General features: G+C 42.7%; 1 protein-coding gene across 1 annotated transcript in view; it reads right to left on the bottom strand.

Annotated features, from left to right (window-relative positions):
* The window catches only part of LRRC20 (leucine rich repeat containing 20), a 706,926-nt gene that overhangs the window by 519,525 nt on the left and 160,831 nt on the right, over positions 1–26,570 (bottom strand). The window contains exon 3 of the mRNA XM_075348927.1: positions 5,106–5,255. Coding sequence (XP_075205042.1) covers positions 5,106–5,255 — 150 coding nt within the window. The remainder of the gene's footprint in view (positions 1–5,105; positions 5,256–26,570) is intronic.

The raw sequence follows: 26,570 nt of genomic DNA, 5'->3' as shown, positions 1-26,570 counted from the left end.
TGGCATATAATATGTTATCTGATCCTTGGGACTTACCCCCCTGGCTTATTTACTTCAGTGGGAGAGGGATCTAGGGATTGCCCTGTTAGACACAAAGAGTTAAATTTTACTGCTGGCACATAAAACTTCGATTAGTTCTAGACTATTGGAAGCTAATTTTAAACTTCTGGCAAGGTGGTACATTGTCCTGACTAGACTTCATAAGATATTCCCCTCAGTGGACCTTATTTGTTGGAGATGTGGTACGGAGGGTGACTACGTGCATGTTTTCTGGTCCTGCCCTTCTTTGAGGTGGTTTTGGTCAGATGTGGGGGAGGTAATCAGATTGGTGACATGCACGAGTGAGACACTGGGCCCGGGGCTGTTTATCTTACAGTCTTCGAAGTCACTTGCTCCTAAATTTAAGCATTCCTTGCTAAGATTCTTGGTCATGACCGCTAGGTCTTGCATCCCATTTGACTGGAAGTCTACTGCCCCCCCACACTGGCACAGTGGGTCTCAAGGGTCAATGACCTTTTGCATATGGAGGATTTCAAATCTTCTCTCAATGATCGACATGAAGATTTTTACAGGACATGGTTTCTTTGGTTGGAGTTCATTTACTCGGTTGATTACTACCACCCCCCCTCAGTTTACCTCCCCTGCCCCCCCTCCCCCTTTTTTTTTTCCTCTTTCGCTCCCTTCCTCCCCCCCCCCCCCCGTTTGTCTCTCCTGCCCCCCTCTTTCCATTTGACTTCTAATCTCTCTAGGCTTCGCTTCCTCTTTCTCTTTTTCTGTTCTTTTTTCTATTTTTTCTGCATTGGGTTGATTCTAAAATGTTTAAAATTGGGCCAGACTCGATTGGTTGAGAGGCTGGGACTTGTTTATGTGTACTGATTGTCAGGATACATGTTAGGCTATGTGCGCACGTTGCGTAATTACATGCAGTTACGCTGCGCTTTTGACCACATGATCCAGTGACAGTGCCACAGTACATCCAGTACACAGTGCCAGCCTTCCTGCAGAGATGTGAGTGTTGTCCACGGGAAAACGCAGCTGCCCATGCCCACGATTTGGGTTCAGGCTGCTGTGGACTTGCTCTATTCTACGTGGAGAGAACACTCTTGTCTCCGCAGCATAAATTGACATGCTGAGGCTCGGGAAGCCACGCTGCAGGTCAGTTTATGCTGCGGAGAAAAGAAGCCCAGTGGGCAAGAGATTTCTAAAAATCCTTCCACTTTGCTTCTACTGCACAACGCAGCGTTATGGACGCAGGGAAAACACTCTGCGCCCATAACGCTGCAAACCCTGATTGTGGGCGCACAGCCTAAAATGTGTCAATGGATGTCAAACATATATATAACGTCCCACCCCCCCTGCATATTCTAAGCTGGCGCCCTTTAGTGCCTTTCTTGTGGCACTAAAGGGTGCCTAACCTTGTATTTAGCCCAAAAAAAAATAATTAAAATAAATGACGTGAGGTCCCCCCTATTTTTGATAGCCAGTCAGGGTAAAGCAGACAGCTGTAGCCTGCAAACCACAGCTGACAGCTTCATCTTGTCTGGTGATCAATTTGGAGAGCTCCCCAAGCTGTTTTTTTTTTTTTATTTATAAATAATTAAAAAAAAAAAAAACGTGGGGTCCCCCCAAATTAGATCACCAGCCAAGGTGAAGCTGACAGCTGGGGTCTGGTATTCTCAGGATGGGAAGAGCCATGGTTATTGGACTCTTCCCAGTCTAAAAATAGCAGGCCGCAGCCGCCCCAGAAGTGGCGCATCCATTAGATGCCCCAATCCTGGCGCTTCGCCCCAACTCATCCCGTTGCCCTGGTGCGGTGGCAAACGGGGTAATAAATGGGGTTGATACCAGATGTGTAATGTCACCTGGCATCAAGCCCAGCAATTAGTGATGTCACGGCGTCTATTTGATACCAGACATAACTAATTGACAGTAATAGCAAAAAAAATTGACAACAAAAAAATAATTTATTTGAAAAAACACACCCCAAAAGCATATCCTCTTTCACCAATTTATTGAAAAGAAAAGAAAAAAAATTGGGTCTGCAGTATCCATTTTTGACGTCCCACGTCGCCTCTGGACCTTCTAGAATATGGGGGGCACGCTCAGGGAACGTGTCCCCCATTTTCTAGTAGTGCAGACCCTCCATTTGAGGAGAGTGGGTGCAAATAATCTGCACCCACTCTCCTCGGGTCACAGCTGCACAGTGCCGAGCAGCAGCCAGCGCAGCTCACACTGAACACAGGAAGCTGTCAGCTGCTCGGTACATGTGACCGGCGCGCACTGTGAAGGAGGAGGGGGCCGCGGGGGGATCAGCGCTGTGACAGGTACGGGGGTTACCGGGGGACACCGGGCGGAAATAGGGGGTGACCTGGCAGGGCCTGGGGAGCAGTTTTCTGTTGCATGTGTTATTGCACATGCGACAGAAACAGAGGAGCAGGGCGGCCGGTGCGCTGCTGTGCGCGTGGCCATGTTGGATTTTCGGGAGGGGGGTCGGGGCGGGCACTTTGGTGACACCGGGGGCTTTCCTGAACTTTGCCAGGAAGTGAGGTCAACAGGAAACCTCTTGACCTCACTAGCAGGTAAAATGCCTGCGTTCTGTATGCCGATAAAGCATGCGGACCGCAACAAAAATGCAGTGAACTGCGGTGTAGCTGCGTTCTGACCCACATCATTGATTTCAATGGGGGGAGAACGCAGATACAACGCACAAAAGAAGTGACATGCTGCTTCTTTTTCCACACCGATTTTTGGCATCCAGAACGCTGCGTTTAGATACGCAGCGTGTGCATCAATTTATTGTCTTTCTCATAGACTTTGCTGAGGAAGCTGAACGCATGCTATTTGGCACTGAAACGCTGCAGTTCTAAACGCGTTTCCGCGGGAAAGAACGCAACGTGTGCACATAGCCTTAGTGTTTTGTCCCCGATATAGTCTATGCTGCTCCGTGGGGAGCAAAACGTATCCTTTCATGTTACGAGTTTGTCTTTAAAATAAAGAATTTAAAAAAAAAAAAAAGATGTTTATTTGATATATTGTTATTTGTTGAATATTCTAAAATAAAGAATTTACAAAAAAAAAACTTCAGAAGGTGGGATATCACCACCAATATAAACAAGTTTAAAGGGTACCTATCATTTGAAAAAAATTATATGTAAAAGCGACTGTGCTATGTGAGTTTGCGATAAAATAAGGGACAGAAATGAGTGTGTTGTTCTGTTTGTATCTCTTTAAAGTGAACCTGTCAGGTGCACTATGCACCCAGAACCACAAGCAGTTCTGGGTGCATATTGCTAATCCATGCCTAACTGTCCCTGTATACACTAGCATAGATAAAGATATCTTTAGAAAAACTATTTCTAAAGATCTTTTATGATATGCTAATGAGCTATTCCTGTGACCGCAATCGTTCCGCCCCTATCTACCGCACAGCTCAACTATAACAGCATGCTGCTCACGCCAATATAGTTAACGGTAGCGGTAAACTAGGGTGGGCCCCTCAAAGTGAGGGGCTCGGAGTGACCACACACTCTGCCCCCCAGTAGCTACAACACTGATTGCAGTGCAGGTCTCTATGCTGCAATGCATTTCAGCTGGATGTGCGCCCTGGGACATACATCCAGCTGAAGCATGCGCTGGCGTCAGCGGGCCCCCCATCCCCAATCACGACCTCTTTGACCATAATCCTTACGCCCCTGAGTGCACAGTAATTTAGTTGTATTTAACACAATAAACTTTCTCTCTATAAACATAAACTGCTCCTAATGTTCCCCTCACTTCTCATATTAGAGGAGGGCTGGCAACCCCCCCACCACCTTATCTATCAGCAGTTCCTCATCCTCCTTTCCTCATCCCGACTCTCCTTCCAAAGTGTTCACAGCAAGTTGGTGACACTGACACATCAATCTATCTTTTACCAGTTAGCTAAAATAAGATATATGGCAGAAAATGTCACAGCAGCACAGGTTGCAATGCCGGCTGCACTTTCAATATATTGTAATATATTCCATCTAATGCGGGCGTTACACAGGACAATAAATCGTGCGATCGCATAAGCGATCGCACCCACCCCCGTCGTTTGTGCGTCACGGGCAATTAGTTGCCTGTGGCGCACAAAGTCGTTAACCCCCTGTCACACGTACTTACCTCCCGGGCGACGTCACTGTGGGCGGCGAAAATCCGCTTCCTGAAGAGGGAGGGATGTTCGACGTCACAGCGGCCAGCCAATAGAAGCGGAAGGGCGGAGATGAGCTGGATGTAAACATCCCGCCCACCTCCTTCCTTCCGCATTGCCGGCGGGACGCAGGTAAGCTGTGTTCGTCGCTCCCGGGGTGTCACACAGAGCGATGTGTGCTGCCACGGGAGCGACAAACAACCGGTGCGCAGAAGGAAAAACGAGATTATGAAAATGAACGACGTGTCAACAAGCAACGATAAGGTGAGTATTTTGGCTTGTTCACAGTCGTTCGGAGGTGTCACACGGTACGAGATCTCTGACGATGCCGGATGTGCGTCACTAACGACGTGACCCCGACGATATATCGCCAGATATATCGTACCATGTGACGTCGGCATTACTGTTGTTCTGGTCAACAAAATATCCTTTCAGACACCGGACATTACTAAACAAACTTACTGATAAAAGCTGGAAGCTAGAGTGAAGATATAGCATCGCTGGGACGAAGCGCACTCACGACTGCTGGTGCTTCACCTCCAGCCAGCACACTGTCACACACGCGGAGAGTGGAGGGGGCGCAGGCAGCGTTGACCGGCAGCTCCCACTGACAGCGCAAGAACAGCACAGATCTTCTCTGAATGAAAGGTGACGGTTGCTTCTCTGCAGGCCAGGCCCCACAACCCTGCGGGCCCCGTCACGGTGGTGAACTCTGCGACCACGATCTTTACAGCTCTGCTCAGGACCCACCATTTGCTTCTGACATATCACCACAAGATGTCCAAAAGTTTTTTTTTTTTACATGAAAGGTATTCTTTAATCCAAACAATGTTACTGGTTACACAGGCGCTTAGTGGGAACACTTGCAAGTTCCTGTAAAAACTCCAAAGACTTATTTTTTAGCTATGTAGTAAAGTAAGATATTTGCACATACCTTGTGTTTCCTTGAAGAAAGTACAGAATTTTCCTGGAAGGCTTTTAAGCTGATTATTAGTTAGTGAGATTGTGAGGATTTTGTCAGCAACTGCACTTGTGGCTAAATACAATCCGGTTGGGAAAGAGCTCAGTTCACAGTCTGATAAATCTGCAAAAAAAATGATGTAATCAGTTACAGGAAATTATTTCATTTTCATCCCAATTGAATTTTTTTCCATTTAAAATAGTTGTTCATCTGCATGTTTGAACTGATTTATCAAAGACTAAAGGGGGCTTTACACGCTGCGACATCGCTAATGCGGAGTCGTTGGATCACGGAATTTGTGACGCACATCCGGCCGCATTAGCGATGTTGCTGCGTGTGACACCGATGAGCGATTTTGCATCGTTGCAAAAACATGCAAAATCGCTCATCGGTGACATGGGGGTCCATTCTCGATTATCGTTACTGCAGCAGTAACGATGTAGTTCGTCGCTCCTGCGGCAGCACACATCGCTATGTGTGACGCCGCAGGAACAAGGAAGCTCTCCTTACCTGCCTCCCGGCCGCTATGCGGAAGGAAGGAGGTGGGCGGGATGTTACGTCCCGCTCATCTCCGCCCCTCCGCTGCTATTGGGCGGCCGCTCCGTGACGTCGCTGTGACGCCGCACGGACCGCCCCCTTAGAAAGGAGGCGGTTCGCCGGTCACAGCGACGTCGCCGGGCAGGTAAGTATGTGTGACAGGTCTGGGCGATGTTGTGCGGCATGGGCAGCGATTTGCCCGTGTCGCGCAACAGATGGGGGCGGGTACCCACACTAGCGATATCGGGACCGATATCGCAGTGTATAAAGTAGCCTTTAGGCTGGGTTCACACATAGCGACAGCGACAACGACGTCGCTGTTACGTCACCATTTTCTGTGACGTAACAGCGACCTTGTAAGTCGCTGTTATGATCGCTGCTTAGCTGTCAAACACAGCGACGCAGCAGCGATCATAACGTCGCTACATGTGCAGAGAGCAGGGAGCCGCGCACACTGCTTAGCACTGGCTCCTTGCTCTCCTAGCTACAGTACACATCGGGTTAATTACCTGATGTGTACTGCAGCTACATGTGCAGGGAGCAGGGAGCCGGCACTGGCAGCAAGAGCGGCGGAGGCTGGTAACGAAGGTAAATATCGGGTAACCAGGGAAAGGGCTTCCCTTGGTTACCCGATGTTTATCTTGGTTACAGCTTACCGCAGCTGCCAGATGCCGGCTCCTGCTCCCTGCTTGCTTCATTTCGTCGCTCTCTCGCTGTCACACACAGCGATGTGTGCGTCACAGCGGGAGAGCGCCTTTGAAGAAAACGAACCAGGGCTGTGTGTAACAAGCAGCGATCTCACAGCAGGGGCCAGATCGTTGCTCAGTGTCACACACAGCGAGATCGCTAATGAGGTCACTGTTGTGTCACCAAAACCGTGACGTAGCAGCGATTTCGGTAGCGATCTCGCTATGTGTGAAGCACCCCTTAGACTGGTTCACTATTGACTGGTGAATTTACAGTAGAGGCAACGAAGGAGACATAATAATCAAAGTAAACACAATCTAGAAAGATTGTTAAGTAATTGAGCAAATACAAGCTTAATAACCTGACATAAAACAATCTGCACAAGATTATTATTAAGTATATTTTTTTATTTACACACTGATGAGCAAAAGGGTAACAATATTTGGAACTTTTGACTTTTTAGCTCCATATATCACCATTCACTATGGCGTTGAACAAGAGACTACCTTCAATTTATAGACAATTATCTTCACTATCTCATACATAACTTTGATTAGCAACTATTTAGCATATGATTAGTTATGCAGATTCTTGTCATGTCACTGCATTATTAATGATTTGCATCTTGTCGTGCAAAAATATTTTTCTTCCCATAAACTACAAATCACAACCTGTTCTCACATTCCCTAATAACTGTGTGTGATTAGTTTGATTCCTAAAAATAAAGTCACTTGTTTGATTCAAGGAGCATGAAGAAGATCTCTCCCAAGAACAGAGAAACATCATCATCCAGCTCATCGATAGCAGTTGCTTGCGGAAGAAAATTGCGTGCGTGCCATGACAGTTGGAAGAATACGAAAAAAAAAGTCCATCCATCCATTCAAAAGCCACTACTGCATTGAGCATGAGACTGCCTTCATTTTATAGATAATCCTCTTGGCTATGTCATACATGATTTTGACTTGCAACTATTTAGCATATGATTAGTTATGCAGATTCTTGTCATGTCACTCCATTGTTACTGTTTTGCTCCTGCTGTTTGAAAAATATTTTTGTTCCTGTATACTATAAATTACAAACAGTTTTCTCATTCGCTAAAGTTCAGTGTGTTATTAGGTCGATTCACTGATTTGAGTCAAGGAGCAGCTATGACAATTTCCCAAAACAGAAGAACAGGTTCATCGATAGTGTTCTCTTGGCCAAAAAAATTGCCAAACTGCATCATGTGGGTGCTATCACAGTTGGTAGAATACAAAATGAAGTCCGTCCATCCATTCAAAAGCTAAGAGGTGGACATCCAGGCAAAATATCGTAGTCAACAAGTCGGCTCTACACAAGGTCTATCAGTTCTGGTGTGACAATACGACAGTGGAAGTGACTTGTAGGCTTCATAATATTGAGATCACAGATGTCCAAGCAAGCGCTTTGCGACTCATCTTACACAAGTCTAGAATGATGGCCTAAAAAAAGGAAGAAGCCTCAATTTAAATGTCATCATAAGAATCGTTGGCTGAAGTATGAATAGAAGTAAGAAAAACAGACAGTAGAAGATTGGAAACGAGTGATTTGAAGCAATAAGACAAAAGTCAATAGACTAGGCTCTGATGAACGGATCGATAAATTGAAGGGACTGTCAAGTTCCGTGGCGGAAGCATGAAATTATGTGGTTGTTTCACAGCCAAAAGGCATTGGATACTTGACCAAAATTTATGTTGATCTCAATGCTGTGAGTATGTGAAAATCCTACAAGACGATTTATTTTGTACACTCTTGTTCTATGGGTGTAAAAAGCACGACATAGTGTTCCAGCAAGACAACGACCCAAAGCATATGTCAATAATGGAGAAGAAATGATTCAATGATAATGAAGTAGAGGTGCTGAATTGCCCCCCATAGTCCCCAGGACTCAAACCAATTGAGCACTTGTAGTAGAGTTGAAGAAAAACCTGTATACATACCCAATGCACCAACATTGGGAATATGCAGAAGAGACCTGGGATCAGATTTTAGTTGAAACATACTTGATTCTGATCGAGAGAATGCCCAGAAGGATTCAGGCAATACTGAAAGTCAAAGGTGGATTTACAAAATACTAACAAATTAATAAAAATTACAATTTTGATATTAAGAAGCAAAACAGAAACAATTCAATGACATGACAAGAATCTGCATAACTAATCATATATTAAATAGTTGTAAGTCAAATGGATGAGATAGCGAAGATCATTGTGTATAAAATGAAGGTAGTCTCACGCTCAAAGATGTATTGAGATATGTAACCTGAAACTCAAAAGTTCAAAACATTTATTACCCTTTTACTAAAATAAAAGCCTCTAGTCGCTTCCTGTAGCTTTTAATGAGTTCCTGGATCCTGGATGAAGGTATATTTGACCATTCCTGTTTACAAAACAATTCCAGTTCAGTTAAGTTTGATGGTCGCCGAGCATGGACAGCACACTTCAAATCATCCCACAGATTTTCAATGATATTCAGGTCTGGGGACTGGGATGGCCATTCCAGAACATTGTAATTGTTCCTCTGCATGAATGCCTGAGTAGATTTGGAGCAGTGTTTTGGATCATTGTCTTGCTGAAATATCCTTCCCCTACGTAACTTCAACTTCATCACTGATTCTTGCACATTATTGTCAAGAATCTGCTGATACTGAGTTGAATCCATGCGACCCTCAACTTTAACAAGATTCCCGGTGCTGGCATTGGCCACACAGCCCCAAAGCATGATGGAACCTCCACCAAATTTTACTGTGGGTAGCAAGCGCTTTTCTTGGAATGCTGTGTTTTTTTGCCTCCATGCATAACGCCTTTTTGTATGACCAAACAACTCAATCTTTGTTTCATCAGTCCACAGGACCTTCATCCAAAATGTAACTGGCTTCTCCAAATGTGCTTTTGCACACCTCAGGCGACTCTGTTTGTGGCGTGCTTGCAGAAACGGCTTTTTTTGCATCACTCTCCCATACAGCTTCTCCTTGTGCAACGTGCGCTGTATTGTTGACCGATGCACAGTGACACCATCTGCAGCAAGATGATGCTGCAGGTCTTTGGAGCTGGTCTGTGGATTGTCCTTGACTGTTCTCACCATTCTTCTTCTCTGCCTTTCTGATATTTTTCTTGGCCTGCCACTTCTGGGCTTAACAAGAACTGTACCTGTGTTCTTCCATTTCCTTACTATGTTCCTCACAGTGGAGACTGACAGTTTAAATCTCTGAGACAACTTTTTGTATCCTTCCCCTGAACAACTATGTTGAATAATCTTTGTTTTCAGATCATTTGAGAGTTGTTTTGAGGAGCCCATGATGCCACTCTTCATAGGAGATTCAAATAGGAGAACAACTTGCAAGTGGCCACCTTAAATACCTTTTCTCATGATTGGATACACCTACCTATGATGTTCAAAGCTAAATGAGGTTACAAAACCAATTTAGTGCTTTAGTAAGACAGTAAAAAGTAGTTTGGAATGTTCAAATCAAGAAATTGATAAGGGTGCCCATACTTTTGCACCGGTCAGATTTTTATTAAATGCAGATTGCACATTTTCTGTTAGTACAATAAACCTCATTTCAATCCAGAAATATTACTCAGTCCATCAGTTATTAGATATACGAAACTGAAATAGCTGTTGCAAAAACCCAAATTGTTATAAAGAAAAAAGGTTAACATTAATAGGGGTGCACAAACTTTTTCATATGACTGTATATAAATACACACATACATATACATATATATATACACACACACACACACACACATACATAAAATATCTTTATTGCTTTCTATTGCAATAAATAAAAGTAGCCAGACTGTATAGCGCAAGCATTAGAAGGTTATATTCAACCTGCCAAATGCATATTTGACCAGGAGGCGCTTCTCTGCTACCTGCAGAATCAATGACACACCAGATATTTTATCAGCTGTTGTGCCAACCTGATGCACATTAGCAAACAGACACACCATCTGAACAGCCAAATTCAGCTATATCTGCATTAAAGGCCCAGTTACACACAACAACGTATCTAGCGATATATCGCATTTTGTCCAATGATAAAATATAAACTATTAACACTTCTATTTTAACTGTTGAGGTCAGCTTGATATTTCTAAAGCTGTGTTTGCATTAAAACCAATCTGTCTGCAGATTTTTGCTACCTCATCTGAGAGCACCATAATGTAGAGACAGAGACCCTGATTCCAGAGATGTGACACTTACTGAGCTGTTTGCTGTCATTTTGATAAAATCAATGTTTTGTATGCTGCAGATCTAGCAGATATACAGAGCTCATGAATATGTCTGCGCTCACGTGCGTGTTTTGCCATCGACCGTGTGTACATGTGGAGCACACGTATGCGCGTGTGCTCCACACGTAGACATGTCCGTTTTTCTCTGGCATCACAGGTGTCACACGGACGGAACGGATGTGATCTGTGTGACACGCACCAAAGAAAGCACACGTGCCTGTGAAATAAAAAGAATTTCTATACTCACCTTCTCCAGCCCTGCTGTCTCTGCCGCAGCTGTCACTTGCTTCCGACCGCCGCTCATTGCATATTCACTCCACCGTGGGCCAGAAGCAGCAGCAGCGGGGAGTCGGCAGGACCGGAGACTGAAGATCAGCACAATGGGCAGCAACGCCAGGGACAGGTGAGCAGAAAGTTCCCGTTCTCTGTGTGATATCACGGATGACACATGGAGAACACACGTGTGCCATAAACACCGTACATGGAGGGCAATACGCACCTTTGACACGTCCGCGAAAAACATGCATAATTTTCACGGGCGTGTGAAGGAGGCCTTAAAGAGTATGAAAGAGATTGAACACAGTCCAGGGATACTTCAGAGTGTCATTCCCATCTTTTCAGGACAATGGCAGGGTATGGAACACTTTAAAGCCGCAGTGAGACGAGTCTCTACAACACTTGATTTCCAGGCAAAATTTGGAGAAGCTGATGAATTTGAATGTCAGAAGATTCACTCATCTTTAAAAGTGAACATCTCATTTTATTAATATTCTTTATCTGCTCTCTTGGAAATTGCATGTCTTCATGATTTGTAAATGATCTCTTCACACCAATACTTAGTTACAAAGAAAACAATTATGAATATAAACAGTAGCTTATCTGTTTTGCAGCAGAAATCCTATGGGCAAGACCCATTCATCTGAACTCCTCCGAGTATTCACATTTTGACAGCTTGAAACCTTTTGCTGATGGTTTCATGTGAAGTTTTACAAAAATAACTTAAATGGATGAAATTTGCATAATTACAAAAGCAGAAGTCCAAAACATCACTCTAACTTTTAACTGAAAGTGAAGTGAATATAGAGGTTTCTGGAGGGTGCTGTCCAAAGTTTATAAGCTTAAAGAGGTTGTGCACAACATAAACATTGGTGAGCTATCCTTATGATAGGTCATCAATGTATGATCGGCCGTGGTCAGACACCCCCACCAATCAGACGCTGACTGTGCCGGCGGTGGCAGCCTTTGGCCCGGAAATGCTTAGGTCCAGAGCTTCCCTGTCAACTGATAGTGGCCATGTCCACCTGTGCAGTACCCAGCTGTAGCCACTATCAGAAGACGGAGCAGCTCCAGAACTGAGATTTTCCGGCCACCTGCTGTTGACGCCAGCACTGACAACAGCTGATCTGTGGGAGTGCTGGGTGTCAGACCCCAATCGATCATACATTGATGACCTATCCTTTGGCTAGGGCATCAATGTTTAAGTAGTGGATAACCTCTTTATTAGAGCTTGTCTGTTCAAAAGCCTTTGCTGTGACCAGTTCAACATGACCAACATTTATATAAAAATTATATTTTGCAGCGAATAAATGTTTGATCAGCTTTGATATGACTTTCTGCTGATAACTTAAAACATTAATGAAAAAAATACAGCAATGAGTGTGTGAATTACTTCTGACTCGCATGAAACCTGTTTCTGTTAGCATATATATTAATGCAAGGCAATTTGTATAAAATCTAGTCTAGTTTCGAGCTAATTATTGCTTTCTTGTGGCTAGTTCCTAATGTGACTGGCATGGGTTAAAGGGAACTTTACACGCTACGATATCGCTAGCGAGCATACCCACCCCCGTTGTTTATGTGTCACGGGCAAATTGCTGCCCGTGGCGCACAATATTGCTAACACCAGTCACACATACTTACCTTCCTAGTGACGTCGCTGTGGGCAGCGAACAACCTCTTCGTTAAGGGGAAGATTCGTGCGCCGTCACAGCAACGTCACACAGCGGCCGACCAATAGAAGCGGAGGGGCGGAGACCACCCGCATTAACGACACTCCCACCTCGTTGCTGGAGGACGCAGGTACGCTGTTGTTCGTCGTTCCCGGGGTGTCACACGTAGCGATGTATGCTGCCTCAGGAACGACGAACAACCTACGTCCACAATGACCAACGAGATTTTGAAAATGAACGACGTGTCAACCATCAACGATTAGGTGACTATTTTTGATCGTTAACACTCGCTCGGAGCTGTTACACGCAACGATGTCGCTCACGACGGCGGATGTGCGTCACAAATTTCGTGACCCCCGACGATATCTCGTTAGCGATATCATTGTGTGTAAACGGGCCTTAACTCCTTGGTGATGAAGCCAATTCTGACAAGGCCAAATTTTTAAAATCTGACGAGTGTCATATTATATGGTAATAACTCTGGAACACTTCAATGAATCGCAGTGATTCTGAGGATGTTTTTTGTACACATTGTACTTTATGTCATTGGAAAATTAGGTCGATTTTTTTTTTGCATTTATTTGTTAAAATATCCGAACTTTGATGAAAATTTAGAAATTTTGCGCCATTTTCAAACTTTTCATTTTTTTTTTTTATCTATAAACCAGTTAGTCTTGCAGTACAAAATAATTAATAAGCAAAATTTCCCACATCTGCTTTACATACGCATAATTTTTTTAACCAGCATTTTATTTTGTTGGGATGTTAAAAGGGTTAAAATTTTAGCAGCAATTTAAAATAAAAATGTCAAGAAAAAAAAAACCTATTTCTCTAGGCACCTATTCAGATTTACATGGCCTTTGAGGGGACTATACATTAGAAACTAAAGAGATAACATTTTAAAAACCAGACCCCTCAAATACTTCAAAACTGCGGTCAGGAAAAATTGTAACCCTTCAGGTACTACATACAAATGAATGCAAAATGGAATTGCATAAAAAAAAATAATTTAGCCCCAAAATTTTCACTTTTACAATGGCTAGCATGACAAAATAGACCAAACAATTTGTTATCCAGTTTCTTCTGAGAGTGCTGATAATAACCCACATACGGTCAGAAACTTCTGTTTGGCCAAACGGCCGGGCTCAGAAGGGAAGCAGCACCATTTGAATTTTGGAACACAAATTGGGCTGAAATACAGGTGCATCTTAATAAATTAGAATATCATCAAAAAGTTAATTTATTACAGTAATTCAATACAAAAAGAGAAACGCATATATTATATAGAGTCATTACACACAGAGTGATCTATTTCAAGTGTTTATTTCTGATAATATTGATGATTATGGCTTACATCCAATGAAAACCCAAAAGTCATTATCTCAGAAAATTAGAATATTATATAAGACCAACTAAAAAAATTATTTTAAACTCAGAAATGTTGACGCCTACTGAAAAGTCTGTACAGTAAATGCACTCAATACTTGGTCGGGGCTCCTTTTTCATGAATTACTGCATCAATGCGGCGTGGTATGGAGGCAATCAGCCTGTGGCACTGCTGAGGTGTTATGGAAGCCCAGGTTGCTTTGATAGTAACCTTCAGCTCGTCTGCATTGTTGGGTCTGGTGTCTCTCATCTTCCTTTTGACAATGTCCCATACATTCTCTATGGGGTTTAGGTTAGACAAGTTTGCTGTTCAATCAAGCACAGTGATACTGTGGTTATTAAACCAGGTATTGGTGCTTTTGGCAGTGTGGACAGGTGCCAAGTCCTGCTGGAAAATTACATTTCTATCTCCAAACAGCTTGTTGGCAGAGGGAAGCATGAAGTGCTCTAAAATTTCCTGGTAGACGACTGTGCTGACATTAGTCTTGATAAGACACAGTGGACCTACACCAGCAGATGACATGGCTCCATAAACCATCACTGATTGTGGAAACTTCACACTAAGCTTCAAGCAGCTTGGATTGTGGCCTCTCCACTCTTCCTCCAGACTTTGGGACCTTGATTTCCAAATGAAATGCAGAATTTACTTTCATTTCAAAACAACACCTTGGACCACTGCGCAACAGTCCAGACCTTCTTCTCCTTGGTCCGGTTAAGATGCACACTGCCCCTCCATTCTACCGGTGATAAAAGTTACATATTCTGCCAATCGGTGTGGGTCCCAGTGGATGGACCACACCAATTAAGTTGGCATGTGTCCTTTGGATAGGTGATAACTTGTTTTTATTTTGTAACTTCTTTAATAAAAGTTAGATTGTATGTCACCCCAAATAGTGCCACTACAAACAACTTAACCCCCAATAAACAAGTCCCCTTTCAGCTGCAATACCAAAAAAAAACAAAAAAAAACAAAAACTTTTCACTCCTGTAATAGGACATTGAAGAAAAAAGAAAAAGTGTGGACAGTAGGGCTAAATAAGCACATAGTCGTTATATGATTAATGGGAACCTGACAGCTGATATATGTTGCCTGGTCCATGGGCTGCATGGAGCAGACACTGGCTGCATCATGCCACCTGGTATGTTTGACTCTGAAACATTGCGGTGTTTTAAAGAAAAACATAACTTAAAAGCGAGCTTTTTCCCACCTGCTTCACTCTCACCTCCTTCAGATAAAACTGATGGAAGATGTGTGAGCTGCTGCTGCTCATTTCCTCCAGATGTCAGATATTTCTGAAGGAAGTGAGAGTAAAGCGGCTCATGAACAGTTGATAATTGGCTGTAGGGCTCATGTGACCTAAAAAGTCAAGTGAGCTCCAGGAGGCGCAGCGCCGATTTCACTGGCACCAGAGGTGATTACAGGGTGTTATTGTTTTACGTGGAGGTATACTATCATGAGGACAGGGTTGTCCAAGTAGTGAACAACCTTTTTATTACTTTGCACTGCAATTATAAGAAATAGAACTTGTTAAAAAAAAATAGCATTGATGTCTTTTTGGTGAGAAACGTGTTTACTAAAATGTATGTGTCCAAGAGGCTATTTTTTTTTTTTTTTAAGTTGTAAAAAAGGAATGCTAATCAACCACCTATTCATAAAGAGTACTATTAAACAAGATAAAATGTCTGTCTGCATATCCTTCTACCCATCATACAGAGATGAAAAAGCACTTTCACATATATTAAAGTATCAATCCCAAAGCTTCACTGAAAGGTATCTAAAAAACATCAGAAACACTTTGAAATAGACCTCAGATGAATTACAAATGCAACTTAAAAGTAAACTCTTAAGAAGTCTAAACTATATGCCATGCATTTCCTACAGGAAAATATCTTTATCCTTTGAAGATAAGAATATAAAAAAAACAATTACGAAAGCTGAGAAAATATATCTTGAAATCATTAAGCCAGAGTACAGAATGAGAATGATCCAATACCCAGGGTGAATAAGTTATTTGGCTAGAACTCGAGAGATTTAGAAGTTATAACATGGCATTGGATGGACCTGCATTTAAAGCATTTGACTAGCTTCCAGAAAATGCCTTTTGAGACTCGTGTTTTATCCTGTGTATCCCATTGTATGCAGTGAGAACACAAGTAGACGCTGCTTGTATTCCATATACTGTATTTTAGAGCACTAGGGAGAAGAAGTATCTGTTATTAGCAGTAAGCTGAACACAGAAATCTTCTAGATCATTTTCATACAATACCAAAAAGGATAATTATGTATCTATAATTTGATATTCTCTAATTCATGGAGAGAACAAGAGAAAAATAATTCCCCTCCCTACAGCAGGAATAAATAGAAAAAAATAAGTATACAACACCCACTTCCTCCATTAATGGTTTACTGAGTAGTTCTGGAGGAGCCGATTATATTTAATTCTCCATAACGTATCATAATTATTATAGATGTTTCAGGAACCCTTGAAAAAATAAAGATGGAAACCTCATACTAACGATAAGTCAAGGAGAGGGTTTCAAAGAATAAAATTACCTATATGTAATAATCCTTTTTCCCAAAACCCATGAAAGCTCGAGAGAAAGATTTTAGAGGAAAAAGAGCACACTGATGGAGCTACCACTACTTGTGATAGTTTTTCAGAAGGAAATATCTGAAAAAATCAAGCCAACCCCATAATGATTCCAGGAAAACCAAGCTTTACAGTTCACTTAAAACTAAGTTAAAAGAAAAAGGTTTTAGTACCGTGTTAGCCAGTTGAAAAATGATTGATTGCTCTCAGTGAGAGAAACAAAATTAAAATTTTGTATTTGTGATACCTTTTAATGGCTAACTAAAATAAAAATAAAATATGATGTTTACAACATCATATTTTATTTTTATTTTAGTTAGCTATTAAAAGGCATCACAACTACAAAATTTTAATTTTGTTTCTCTCACTGAGAGCAATCAATAACTTAAAACTGAGTCATGCATTTTAATTCTGAAGATCTCTGATGGAAAGAACGTTCAATCCCACCAGCAGAACCCGATCTACAGAATTATGAAAAGAAAAAAAAACTCATTCCCCCTAACATCAAAAAAGGGTAATTCTTGATTGATATCTTGAGGTTAAAATCATAAAATACATACACAGGTTTGCACATCTGCATGCACCGACACACTTGACATCACCAGTTGTGGAGATTTTTTTTCCTTAGTCCTCCCCCATTCCATAGAAAGGAAGTTCACCACCCCAGAGAACCTTAGAGATCCTTCAAGGGGTTGTCCATTACTTGGACAAACCCTTGTCCGTCAATATAGTTCCCCCATGTAAAATAACAACAATACTCCCCTCCAATGCAGAAGCCATTCTAGCGATGACGCTTTCTCTCTCTCTCTGCATATTATGTAAATGCAAGCCTTGCAGTCAATCAGCGTCTGCTTTCCTTTCAACTCCTTCAGATGTGACTGACATCCGGAGGGAGTCAGAGCAGCAGCATGTTTTGACTTCTTCTGGTTGTCAGTTTCATACAAAGGAAGTGAGATGAAAGTGTCCACTGACTGGCTGCAAGGCTAACAATGTCACAACAGCCACGGGAGAGCAGACCTCCATGTCCCAGAGAATAGCTATTATTTTACATTGAGGAACTATAGTGATAGTAGTTGTCTGAGTAGAGGACAGACAACCTCTTTAAGAGATAGCGCCAGGTCTGGTTTGTATATATTGTTTCAGAAGATTTTATACTGATTTGTCAGGCTTCCAACACCCACTAGTAGAACAGACTAAAACTGTACTGGTTTAACTTCTTATCACACCAAGGAGGAGTATAGACTGAGACAGATCTGATTTCACAAGACTTTACCCAGCATTGTCAATCCTACCAGTCCAAATAGGAGTACCGATTCAGAATGCACTAGTCTGATCAGACTCTATACACAAATGCCCACCTTACAACTCACACTAGGAGTTAAGACTGAGACTGCTCTTGTTTTATCAGACTTAATACAGACTGTCATGTTGGTGGATGTGGAGCCACTGCGCCACGAGCCAAGATTACCCTGGAGGAGCATGACAAAGTAACTACCAAGTCTTAACTAGGGCCTCTGATGGTGAGGATAAGCTGAGCTGCCAATAGACAGCAGGTAGCACCCGAGAGCAGTCCCCTGGACTGCAGCAGTTGACCGGTGGGTCAGAGGTGCAGGAACGAGGTACAGGAGGGAACTCAGTGTAATGATCCAGATCCAGCAACTCGGAAAGTAAAAATAAATGAAAAGTAAAGAAAATAAAGTACTTACCGAGTCTCCAGCACAGCTGTAACTGCTTCCAGGACTGCTCATTATCACTCATCCATATTCACTACTTTCCCCACCCATCGGCAGTTCTCGCATCTGTGATTGGTTGCAGTCAGATATGCCCCTAGCATGTGTAACAGCGTGTCTGACTGTAACCAATCACAGACCCTGTCTGCGGGTGACAATTGTGGTATAAAACTAAATAAATAAATACAAAGAAAAAATTGGAGCAGAGTCCCCCACATATTATGACACCCAGCATAGATAAAGCATATGGCTACAGGCTGCAAAGGGTAGGGTCTGTGACCCCCTCAAATACTAATCTCTAAGTGAAATGAAATAAACACAAACACCGAAATAAATCCTTTATTTGAAAGAAAAAAAACCTCTTTCCCCTCCTTATTATTCGCATGAGGTCTCACAATGATTCCAGCTCTGCTACATCTAAATTGACAGAAGGTGGCCATAGAACATGACCGCTCGCTTCAGGCAGAGAATGTCGGAGCCACAGCGATAAGCGGTGACATCACTCAGGTTGTTTGCGGTTACAGGTGGAGGTTCCCACGGTCCTCCATCTGTGATTGCAGGCAACCTGACCTCAGTAAACTTTGATTTTACCTTAGGTTAGGTCACTGAGTTCACAGACCTGCATTTCCTGGCAGACATTTTTTTAGCCAAGAGATGCAGATTTGGTCCTGAAATTTCTACAGCATACAGGGCAATCGGGATGAGCAGGGTAAAGTGTCGGGATTGTCGCATCTAATGGATGCGACAATCGTGGGTAGCTGCAAGCTGCTATTTTTAGGCTGGGGGGTCCTATAAGCATGGGACTCCCCAGTCTGAGAATACCAGCCCCCAGCTGTTGGTTTTATCATGGCTTGGTATCAAAATTGGTAGGGTAGGACTGCACGCCGTTTTGTTTTGTTTTTTTTTAAATTATTGAACTAATTTTTAAAAAAAACGCGGAAGTAGCGTGAGCGGCCCAAAAGCAGTTACAGCCGTGCTGGAGACTCAGTAAGCATAACATGCCTGTGCCAATCCACCTATCCCTTCTACCACCATTTTTAAGCACCGGATTCTGGTCCCCATAGACTCAAATGGAGACTGACGTACGGCCAGATATACAAGATCAATTCCATGCTGGAACCGTCTTCTTTTTTTTTTTTTTTTTTTTAAATCTGTTTACATCCGCAGAGTGTGGATATCTGCGAGTTCGCCCATAATATCTTTCAAGCCACACATCCAAGCCCTCTTCACCTCCTGCCGCCTTCAACTCAAAAATATTTCCCGGATCCTTACATTCCTTTCCTAAGAACCTGCAAAAACCCTAATACATGCCCTTATTATCTCCCGACTGGATTATTGCAACCCCCTGCTCTGTTGCCTCCCTTCTAACAGTCTCACACCTCTACAATCTATTCTAAACTATGCTGCCCGGCTAATCCACCTGTCCCCCCCTACTCCCCGACCTCTCCTCTCTGCCAATCCCTTCACTGGCTTCTCATTGCCCAACGACTTCAGTTCAAAACCCTAACCATGACCTACAAAGCCATCCACAACCTTTCTCCTCCCTACATCTCTGACCTAGTCTCCCAGTACTTACCTGCACGTAACCTTCGATCCTCACAAGATCTCCTTCTCTACTCCCCTCTCATCTCCTCTTCCCACCATCGCATCCAAGATTTCTCCCGTGCCTCCCCCATACTCTGGAATGCTCTGCCTCAACACATCAGACTCTCGCATACCTTGAAAAGCTTCAAAAGGAAACTGAAGACCCACCTCTTCCGACAAGCTTACAACCTTAAAGACCCTTTAATGAACCTTGCCAAATGATAGGATAAAAGCCAAACCTGAATCTAAATTTGCAGACACGGTGTTTAGAGATATTGCCTCTCGTCAGCGCAAAGTTTGAGATCTAATTTCACTATATGAAAACTTTATGATTGGGATCTAAGGGTTAATGTTTCTCCTTGTGGAGAGTGACATGCCTAGCATGCTTATGTGAGAAGGCTGATCAGCTGAAATATACACACAAGTGATATTGTCACAGCCAGACTGACCCAAACATGTTATTTATCCTGTATGGTAAACACAATAAAAAATATTATAAATCATTCCAAATGTAGCTCTTTCATACTGACACAGAAAATAAAATAAAAAGTGATTAAAAAGTCTTAGGTAAAAAAATAAATAGTAAAAAATCGTATTAAAATGTTCTCTCAACCCACAAAATCAAGCTCTCAATTTGCTTTGTTGGTGAAAAAAAATAAAAAAAGATGCTGCTGTCAGACTATGGTGATGCCTAAACAAATTATTGTTGTATAATATTGGTTTTAATGTGCAAAAGTAGCAAAGCATTAAAAAAAAAATAAAAATAGATAAATATATAAAAATAAACATGGCATTGGTATATTTGAACTCCTCCGAAGAGTGAATCTGTTGAATGTTTTACCGCACGGTGGATAACATGACAAGAACAGAAAAAAGTAAAACAAAAACAAAAAACTAAATTGAAGAATCTGAACAAAAAGTGATAAAACGTTAAACACTCCAAAATAATACCAATTACAACCTCAACTCATCCCATAAAAAAAAAGTCTTCGAATAATCTTTGTTCACCAAAAAAATGAAAAAGGAAAGTTATAGCTCTCAGAATTTGGTGGCAAAACAAGAATATATATATATATATATATATATTTTTTTAGAGTGTATAGAGTGTATGCAAAACATAAAAAAAAGACTGCACAAACTCTGGTAAGTTTGTAATCACCCTGACCTGAAGGATCAATCTGTCTTATCACACAATACTTAAACTGATGTTTGTTTATTCTTATCACTAATCGCAATAAGGCTCGGTTCACATTTATTTCCTCCAACAAACAAGAATGCGGTTCTGCACTACCTTGCTGAGATCCTTGCGGTGCCAGGGAGGAGGGAGCTGGTCGATTCCTTCTGTTATGTGGGTCTCCGGTGCACGTGGAAAGAAGGCAGATGGAGTTTATAAGCATCCATAGCAGTAGAAAGTCCATGGCACATCCAGTAAGTTTCCCAAAAGTGCTTTATTTTAATTCCATATGTGCATTAAAAGAGCGGGCAGAGAACCGGGTGCTGGTCTCTATAAGACAACGGCCGTTTCATACCTCTTGGTACGTCGAAGTACCAAGAGGTACGAAACGGCCGTCATCCTATTGAGACTTGCAACCAGTTCTCTGCCCGCTCTTTTAATGACCACATGGAATTAAAATAAAGCACTTTTGGGAAAATTACTGATTGTGAGGTGGACTTTCTACTCCTGTGGATGCTTGTAAATCACATTTATTCCCTGGTATACACTGAGCACTTAAATTGGGGTTTCCTTCTAAATGCCCCCAAAAATATGATTCAGACAAAACCCCTGACAGAACCATTCATTATAATGAGACAGATGGAGTCACTTTGGCCTCCATTTGGCTTTGTTCCGGCGGTGTCCCGTCAAATTAGTGTACAAAAGTGTTGTCAACAACGGAAGTGTGCAAGCCTAAATTGATAGACAATCCCTCTTGATATTTGAAAAGTCCAAAGGTAAGAGGAGAGTGACGCTGGAGCTGATTTGACTCAGGGCTTGAAAGAAATAATTTCACAGGGAAAGCGAATACAGACATCGCTGGAACCTCGCCAGAACCAGAGGTGTGTATATGTTTTTAATTGAACGGGGGCAAACACTCAGATTGTAAATGAGCTGTTTGAGTAGTGAACAACACCTTTAATAGCATGAAGCTTCTTTATTTCTCCTAGTTTAGGACAATAAATTGTTATATAGATGATACAGTCATATGGCTCATGCTGAATATATGAATCACAGGAGAAGACTGCTAGTGGGATTGAAGAGCAAGAAGAATATATGTGCATTGTGTAAATAAAAAAAATCAAGACAATGTGGTTCACTGACGCAAAAGGAAATGAAACCTGCAGATAAAAAAAATGTACTGCAGCTTCAGAACATACAGTATCAGCCACTCATTCTGTGACGCCCTGGCAAAACCAGGTAGTCAGAGATGACTGTACCCCCCACCAAGGGTGCAGGAATCGCATCCTCCTTGGGATTACACACACACACACACACCCACATTAGTGATGTGTCGGTCACGAACGATCCGACACAAAGATCCGGCTCCCTGCTGTGAACGACAGGAGCCGGATCACCATTGTGAGCCGCTAAAATATCTAAGGCCCCTTTCAGATTGCGTTTTGCCATACGTCCGGGAACGAGCTGAAAGATCCGGCTCTTTTTGGTGAACGGAGCCATAGGAACCTGTTGTAGCTGTTCTGTTTTGTCACAAGTCAGCTTATGGGATCACCAGTGAGGTCCTCTGAATTAGGCCTCTTCAGACCTTAATCCAGATCGAGCGCTCGGAGAGAAAAGACCAGCATCCATGTGGGCATGATCAATTTCTTCTGTTTATTTAATCAAAGTACAGTTTATTTATACCATTTACAGATCAATGTGATATTGCAAAAGAAAAAGAAAAAAACTTCTAGCTGAACTTTACTAGTTGCTCATATGACCTTTAAGTTTTAGCAAAACAAAAATGTAGAGTCATGCATATGAGATAAGAAGAAGATAAGAAGAACATTTAGAGACCATAATAATCCTTGAGCCTGTCTCTTATTCCGAAGGCTCCATGACTATGAACTACCATCAGATATACTTACTAATAACAATAAATCTTTAATGAAGAAATAGAGAAACTATTAACCCTTCTATATCAAACCGGATCACCAAAAAGAGCCGGACTACCCATCACTAACCCACATGGTGCATATGAGCAGCTGCCCCTCCCCCCCAGTTAGGAGCTGAAAAGAGCAGGGGAGAAATTCAGTCAGTGGGAGGAGAGCAGCAGAGCAGTCAGGAGTGTGTCTCCTGGGCTGCAGAGAAAGGAGCAGAGCGGTCAGGGGTTGGAGCCCCTAGCCTGCGGGAACAAGTCAGGCACTAGGAGGGGATCCGAAGTGGACAGGGGTAGGGTAGTGGCCCTCCAGCTTTGTGAACGGGAACCCGGAATAGTGCAGGGAAGTGGACTTCCCTCGTTCCAACCAGAGGAGCTAAGCAGACGATAAGGTGAAAAGAGGGCTCCTGCTCATTGCACCGTGTGTGGGACCAGCACACCCCTCCAAAAGGCTCCCGGTCACCGGCAAGTTGGTTTACAAAGGACTCTCTGTTTCATGACCACACACATCAGCCTAGCTTCATCCAACACTAAAACAACCGAACTGTGAATTTCCTGCTCCCTGCAATCCCTGCCACCACCACAACTCCCAATTGGGCCACGGGACTACACCTCCCCTACCCGTGGAGGGGATTCCACCTTGCTGCCCCACACCACCAGTTCCGGGCACGGTTCCCAAGGGCAGCGGTGGTGCCACCATCTCATCACCGCAACCCACGGGTGGCGTCACAGACAATCTCCCTTACCTAATCACCTTTTTGCTGTGGAGCCTGGGATCACAGACCGGGTCACACCACTGTGATACCTACAGAAGTGACCCTTTGGCCCGGATCTGAGTACCCCTTATCCCTGAGATCCCAGCATTACATTTTTCTTTTATCTTAATTTAACGGACCAAGTAAAATATATCTTTGTACCGTGTTAGCCAGTAGAGATAAAAAAATTGTTTAAAAGAACAGAGAGTCCTCAGTGGTTGATACCTTTTAATGGCTAACTGAAAAGATGGTAATAATTGCAAGCTTTCGAGACTACTCAGGTCTCTTCATCAGGCATGGTATAACACAAAATCTGAAGAGTCACGTATTTATACACAACAGGACTTAGAATAGTGCAGTAAAAAAAAAAAAAAAAAAAAAAAGAACAAGTTATATGAAACAGAACTATCTCTATGGCAGGGGGACAAGCTGTTCTAGCCATAAATACTGCTGCAGTTCAGTGTGAAAGTTTTATTGTCCTTTGATAAGGGTCTGGTCCAGGGCTGTGACACGCTCGGATGGTCAGAGGAGCACATCTTTTAACTGATGTAAAAAGACATGAATCCATGAGACACATTCATTCCTTCTCTGAATGTGTCAAAGGTCATAACGGACCAAACACACTACACCTTATTATTGTGTGACTTACTAATGGGTACCACGTACTTAGGGAATTTGTTAATTGGACTCAATCAGGTAATAAATGATATCAAGAGTCTCTGGCAATAACTTAGGCTCTGTTCACTCTTGGTTGTTCATTTCTCCTACGGTCACAGGTCACTATGAAGCCACCTCAGGATGAGATTGTGTAATTACAATGAATGTAAACAGCTATACTTTTATCTTGTAAAAGGGAATAGTGTTGTGTCAAAAGCAAAAAAGTGCCTAGTGCCCTGCTTTACAAAGTGTATGTTGTCTGTAAAAGAAAAACAGTAATCATATAGGCTGAACTACATAGAGGCTTTCCATTACTTAAACATTGATGACCTATTCTTAGGATAGGTCATCAATGTCTGGTCAACCGGGGTCTGACAACCCGCAGCCCCTGGCTACCAGCTATTCTTGGTGCTGGCTGGAGGCAGCAGATGGCTGGACATGCATGCTCTAAGATACAAGCAGAATGTGTGCTGCATGTGTCTAATAAGTGATATGTGTGATGGAAAATAGGGATAGTGTGTGCTGCACGTGACCAATATATGACTGCCATGCCAGTGTTATATGGGACAAACAAACTCCACTCATATGGGACAAACAAACCAGGGGAGATGTTAACCACAGGACCCTATACGGACTTGGAGTATCCTGTACCTGACCCTGTTTTGTTCCTGATTGACCGCAGAGAGTGGCACCCTAAAGATAAGCAATTGCGCCCCATCTCAACGTCAGCTGACACTGAATTTCCTTAACTGTAAACACAAGTGTAACACAAATAAACATAAAAAGTACAACCAGGCAGAGGGTGATACACAGCACTAAAGACATGTTCACACAGTCATACAGGGAAGACGGATAAAACTGCAAGAAACCCCCAAAAAACTTACGGATTAAGTGGAACCGCTAGAAATCCCAAATTAAACAGAATGGGAGAATGCTGGGAAGAGCAACACACAAAAAAACTGCAGGGAAAAGAAGTGCTAACTTTGCAAGATTATCACAAACTGAAAAGCTGGGACTTCACACATCCATTAACCTTGGAATATAGCCAGCACTGAGGCATCTGCATGGCGAGTAAAAATAGCTCCTCCCAAGATGTGATAGGGCAAACAAAATAAGGAAGTGAACACACCTGAGTGGAAATAAAGCAGAACAGCTAGCCACAGGAAAGCATGAGAACAGCCATTGGACAAATACAAAACATACTGTGGTCCAATGGAGAGGGGAACCGACCACACAACCAGAGTACACCACATTGAGCCCCAGGGCCGAGCCATGTCAGCCTGCTACAAAATACTAGTTTGTGTGGGGCTGAAAATTATAAAGAAATAAAACAATCCTTTTTCTTACTTATACATACAGTGCCTACAAGTAGTATTCAACCCCCTGCAGATTTAGCAGGTTTACACATTCGGAATTAACTTGGCATTGTGACATTTGGACTGTAGATCAGCCTGGAAGTGTGAAATGCACTGCAGCAAAAAAGAATGTTATTTCTTTTTTTTTTTTATTTTAAATTGTGAAAAGTTTATTCAGAGGGTCATTTATTATTCAATCCCTCAAACCACCAGAATTCTGTTTGGTTCCCCTAAAGTATTAAGAAGTATTTCAGGCACAAAGAACAATGAGTTTCACATGTTTGGATTAATTATCTCTTTTTCCAGCCTTTTCTGACTAATTAAGACCCTCCCCAAACTTGTGACCAGCACTCATACTTGGTCAACATGGGAAAGACAAAGGAGCATTCCAAAGCCATCAGAGACAAGATCGTGGAGGGTCACAAGGCTGGCAAGGGGTACAAAACCCTTTCCAAGGAGTTGGGCCTACCTGTCTCCACTGTTGGGAGCATCATCCGGAAGTGGAAGGCTTATGGAACTACTGTTAGCCTTCCACGGCTTGGACAGCCTTTGAAAGTTTCCACCCGTCCCGAGGCCCTGCTTGTCCGAAGAGTCAAGGCTAACCCAAGGACAACAAGGAAGGAGCTCCGGGAAGATCTCATGGCAGTGGGGACATTGGTTTCAGTCAATACCATAAGTAACGTACTCCACCGCAATGGTCTCCGTTCCAGACGAGCCCGTAAGGTACCTTTACTTTCAAAGCGTCATGTCAAGGCTCGTCTACAGTTTGCTCATGATCACTTGGAGGACTCTGAGACAGACTTGTTCAAGGTTCTCTGGTCTGATGAGACCAAGATCGAGATCTTTGGTGCCAACCACA

Source organism: Anomaloglossus baeobatrachus, chromosome 5, assembly GCF_048569485.1.
Source record: "Anomaloglossus baeobatrachus isolate aAnoBae1 chromosome 5, aAnoBae1.hap1, whole genome shotgun sequence".
Lineage (NCBI taxonomy): Eukaryota > Metazoa > Chordata > Amphibia > Anura > Aromobatidae > Anomaloglossus > Anomaloglossus baeobatrachus.
The sequence above is the reverse complement of the archived record's forward strand: the minus strand, read 5'-3'. Positions and strand labels throughout refer to the sequence as shown.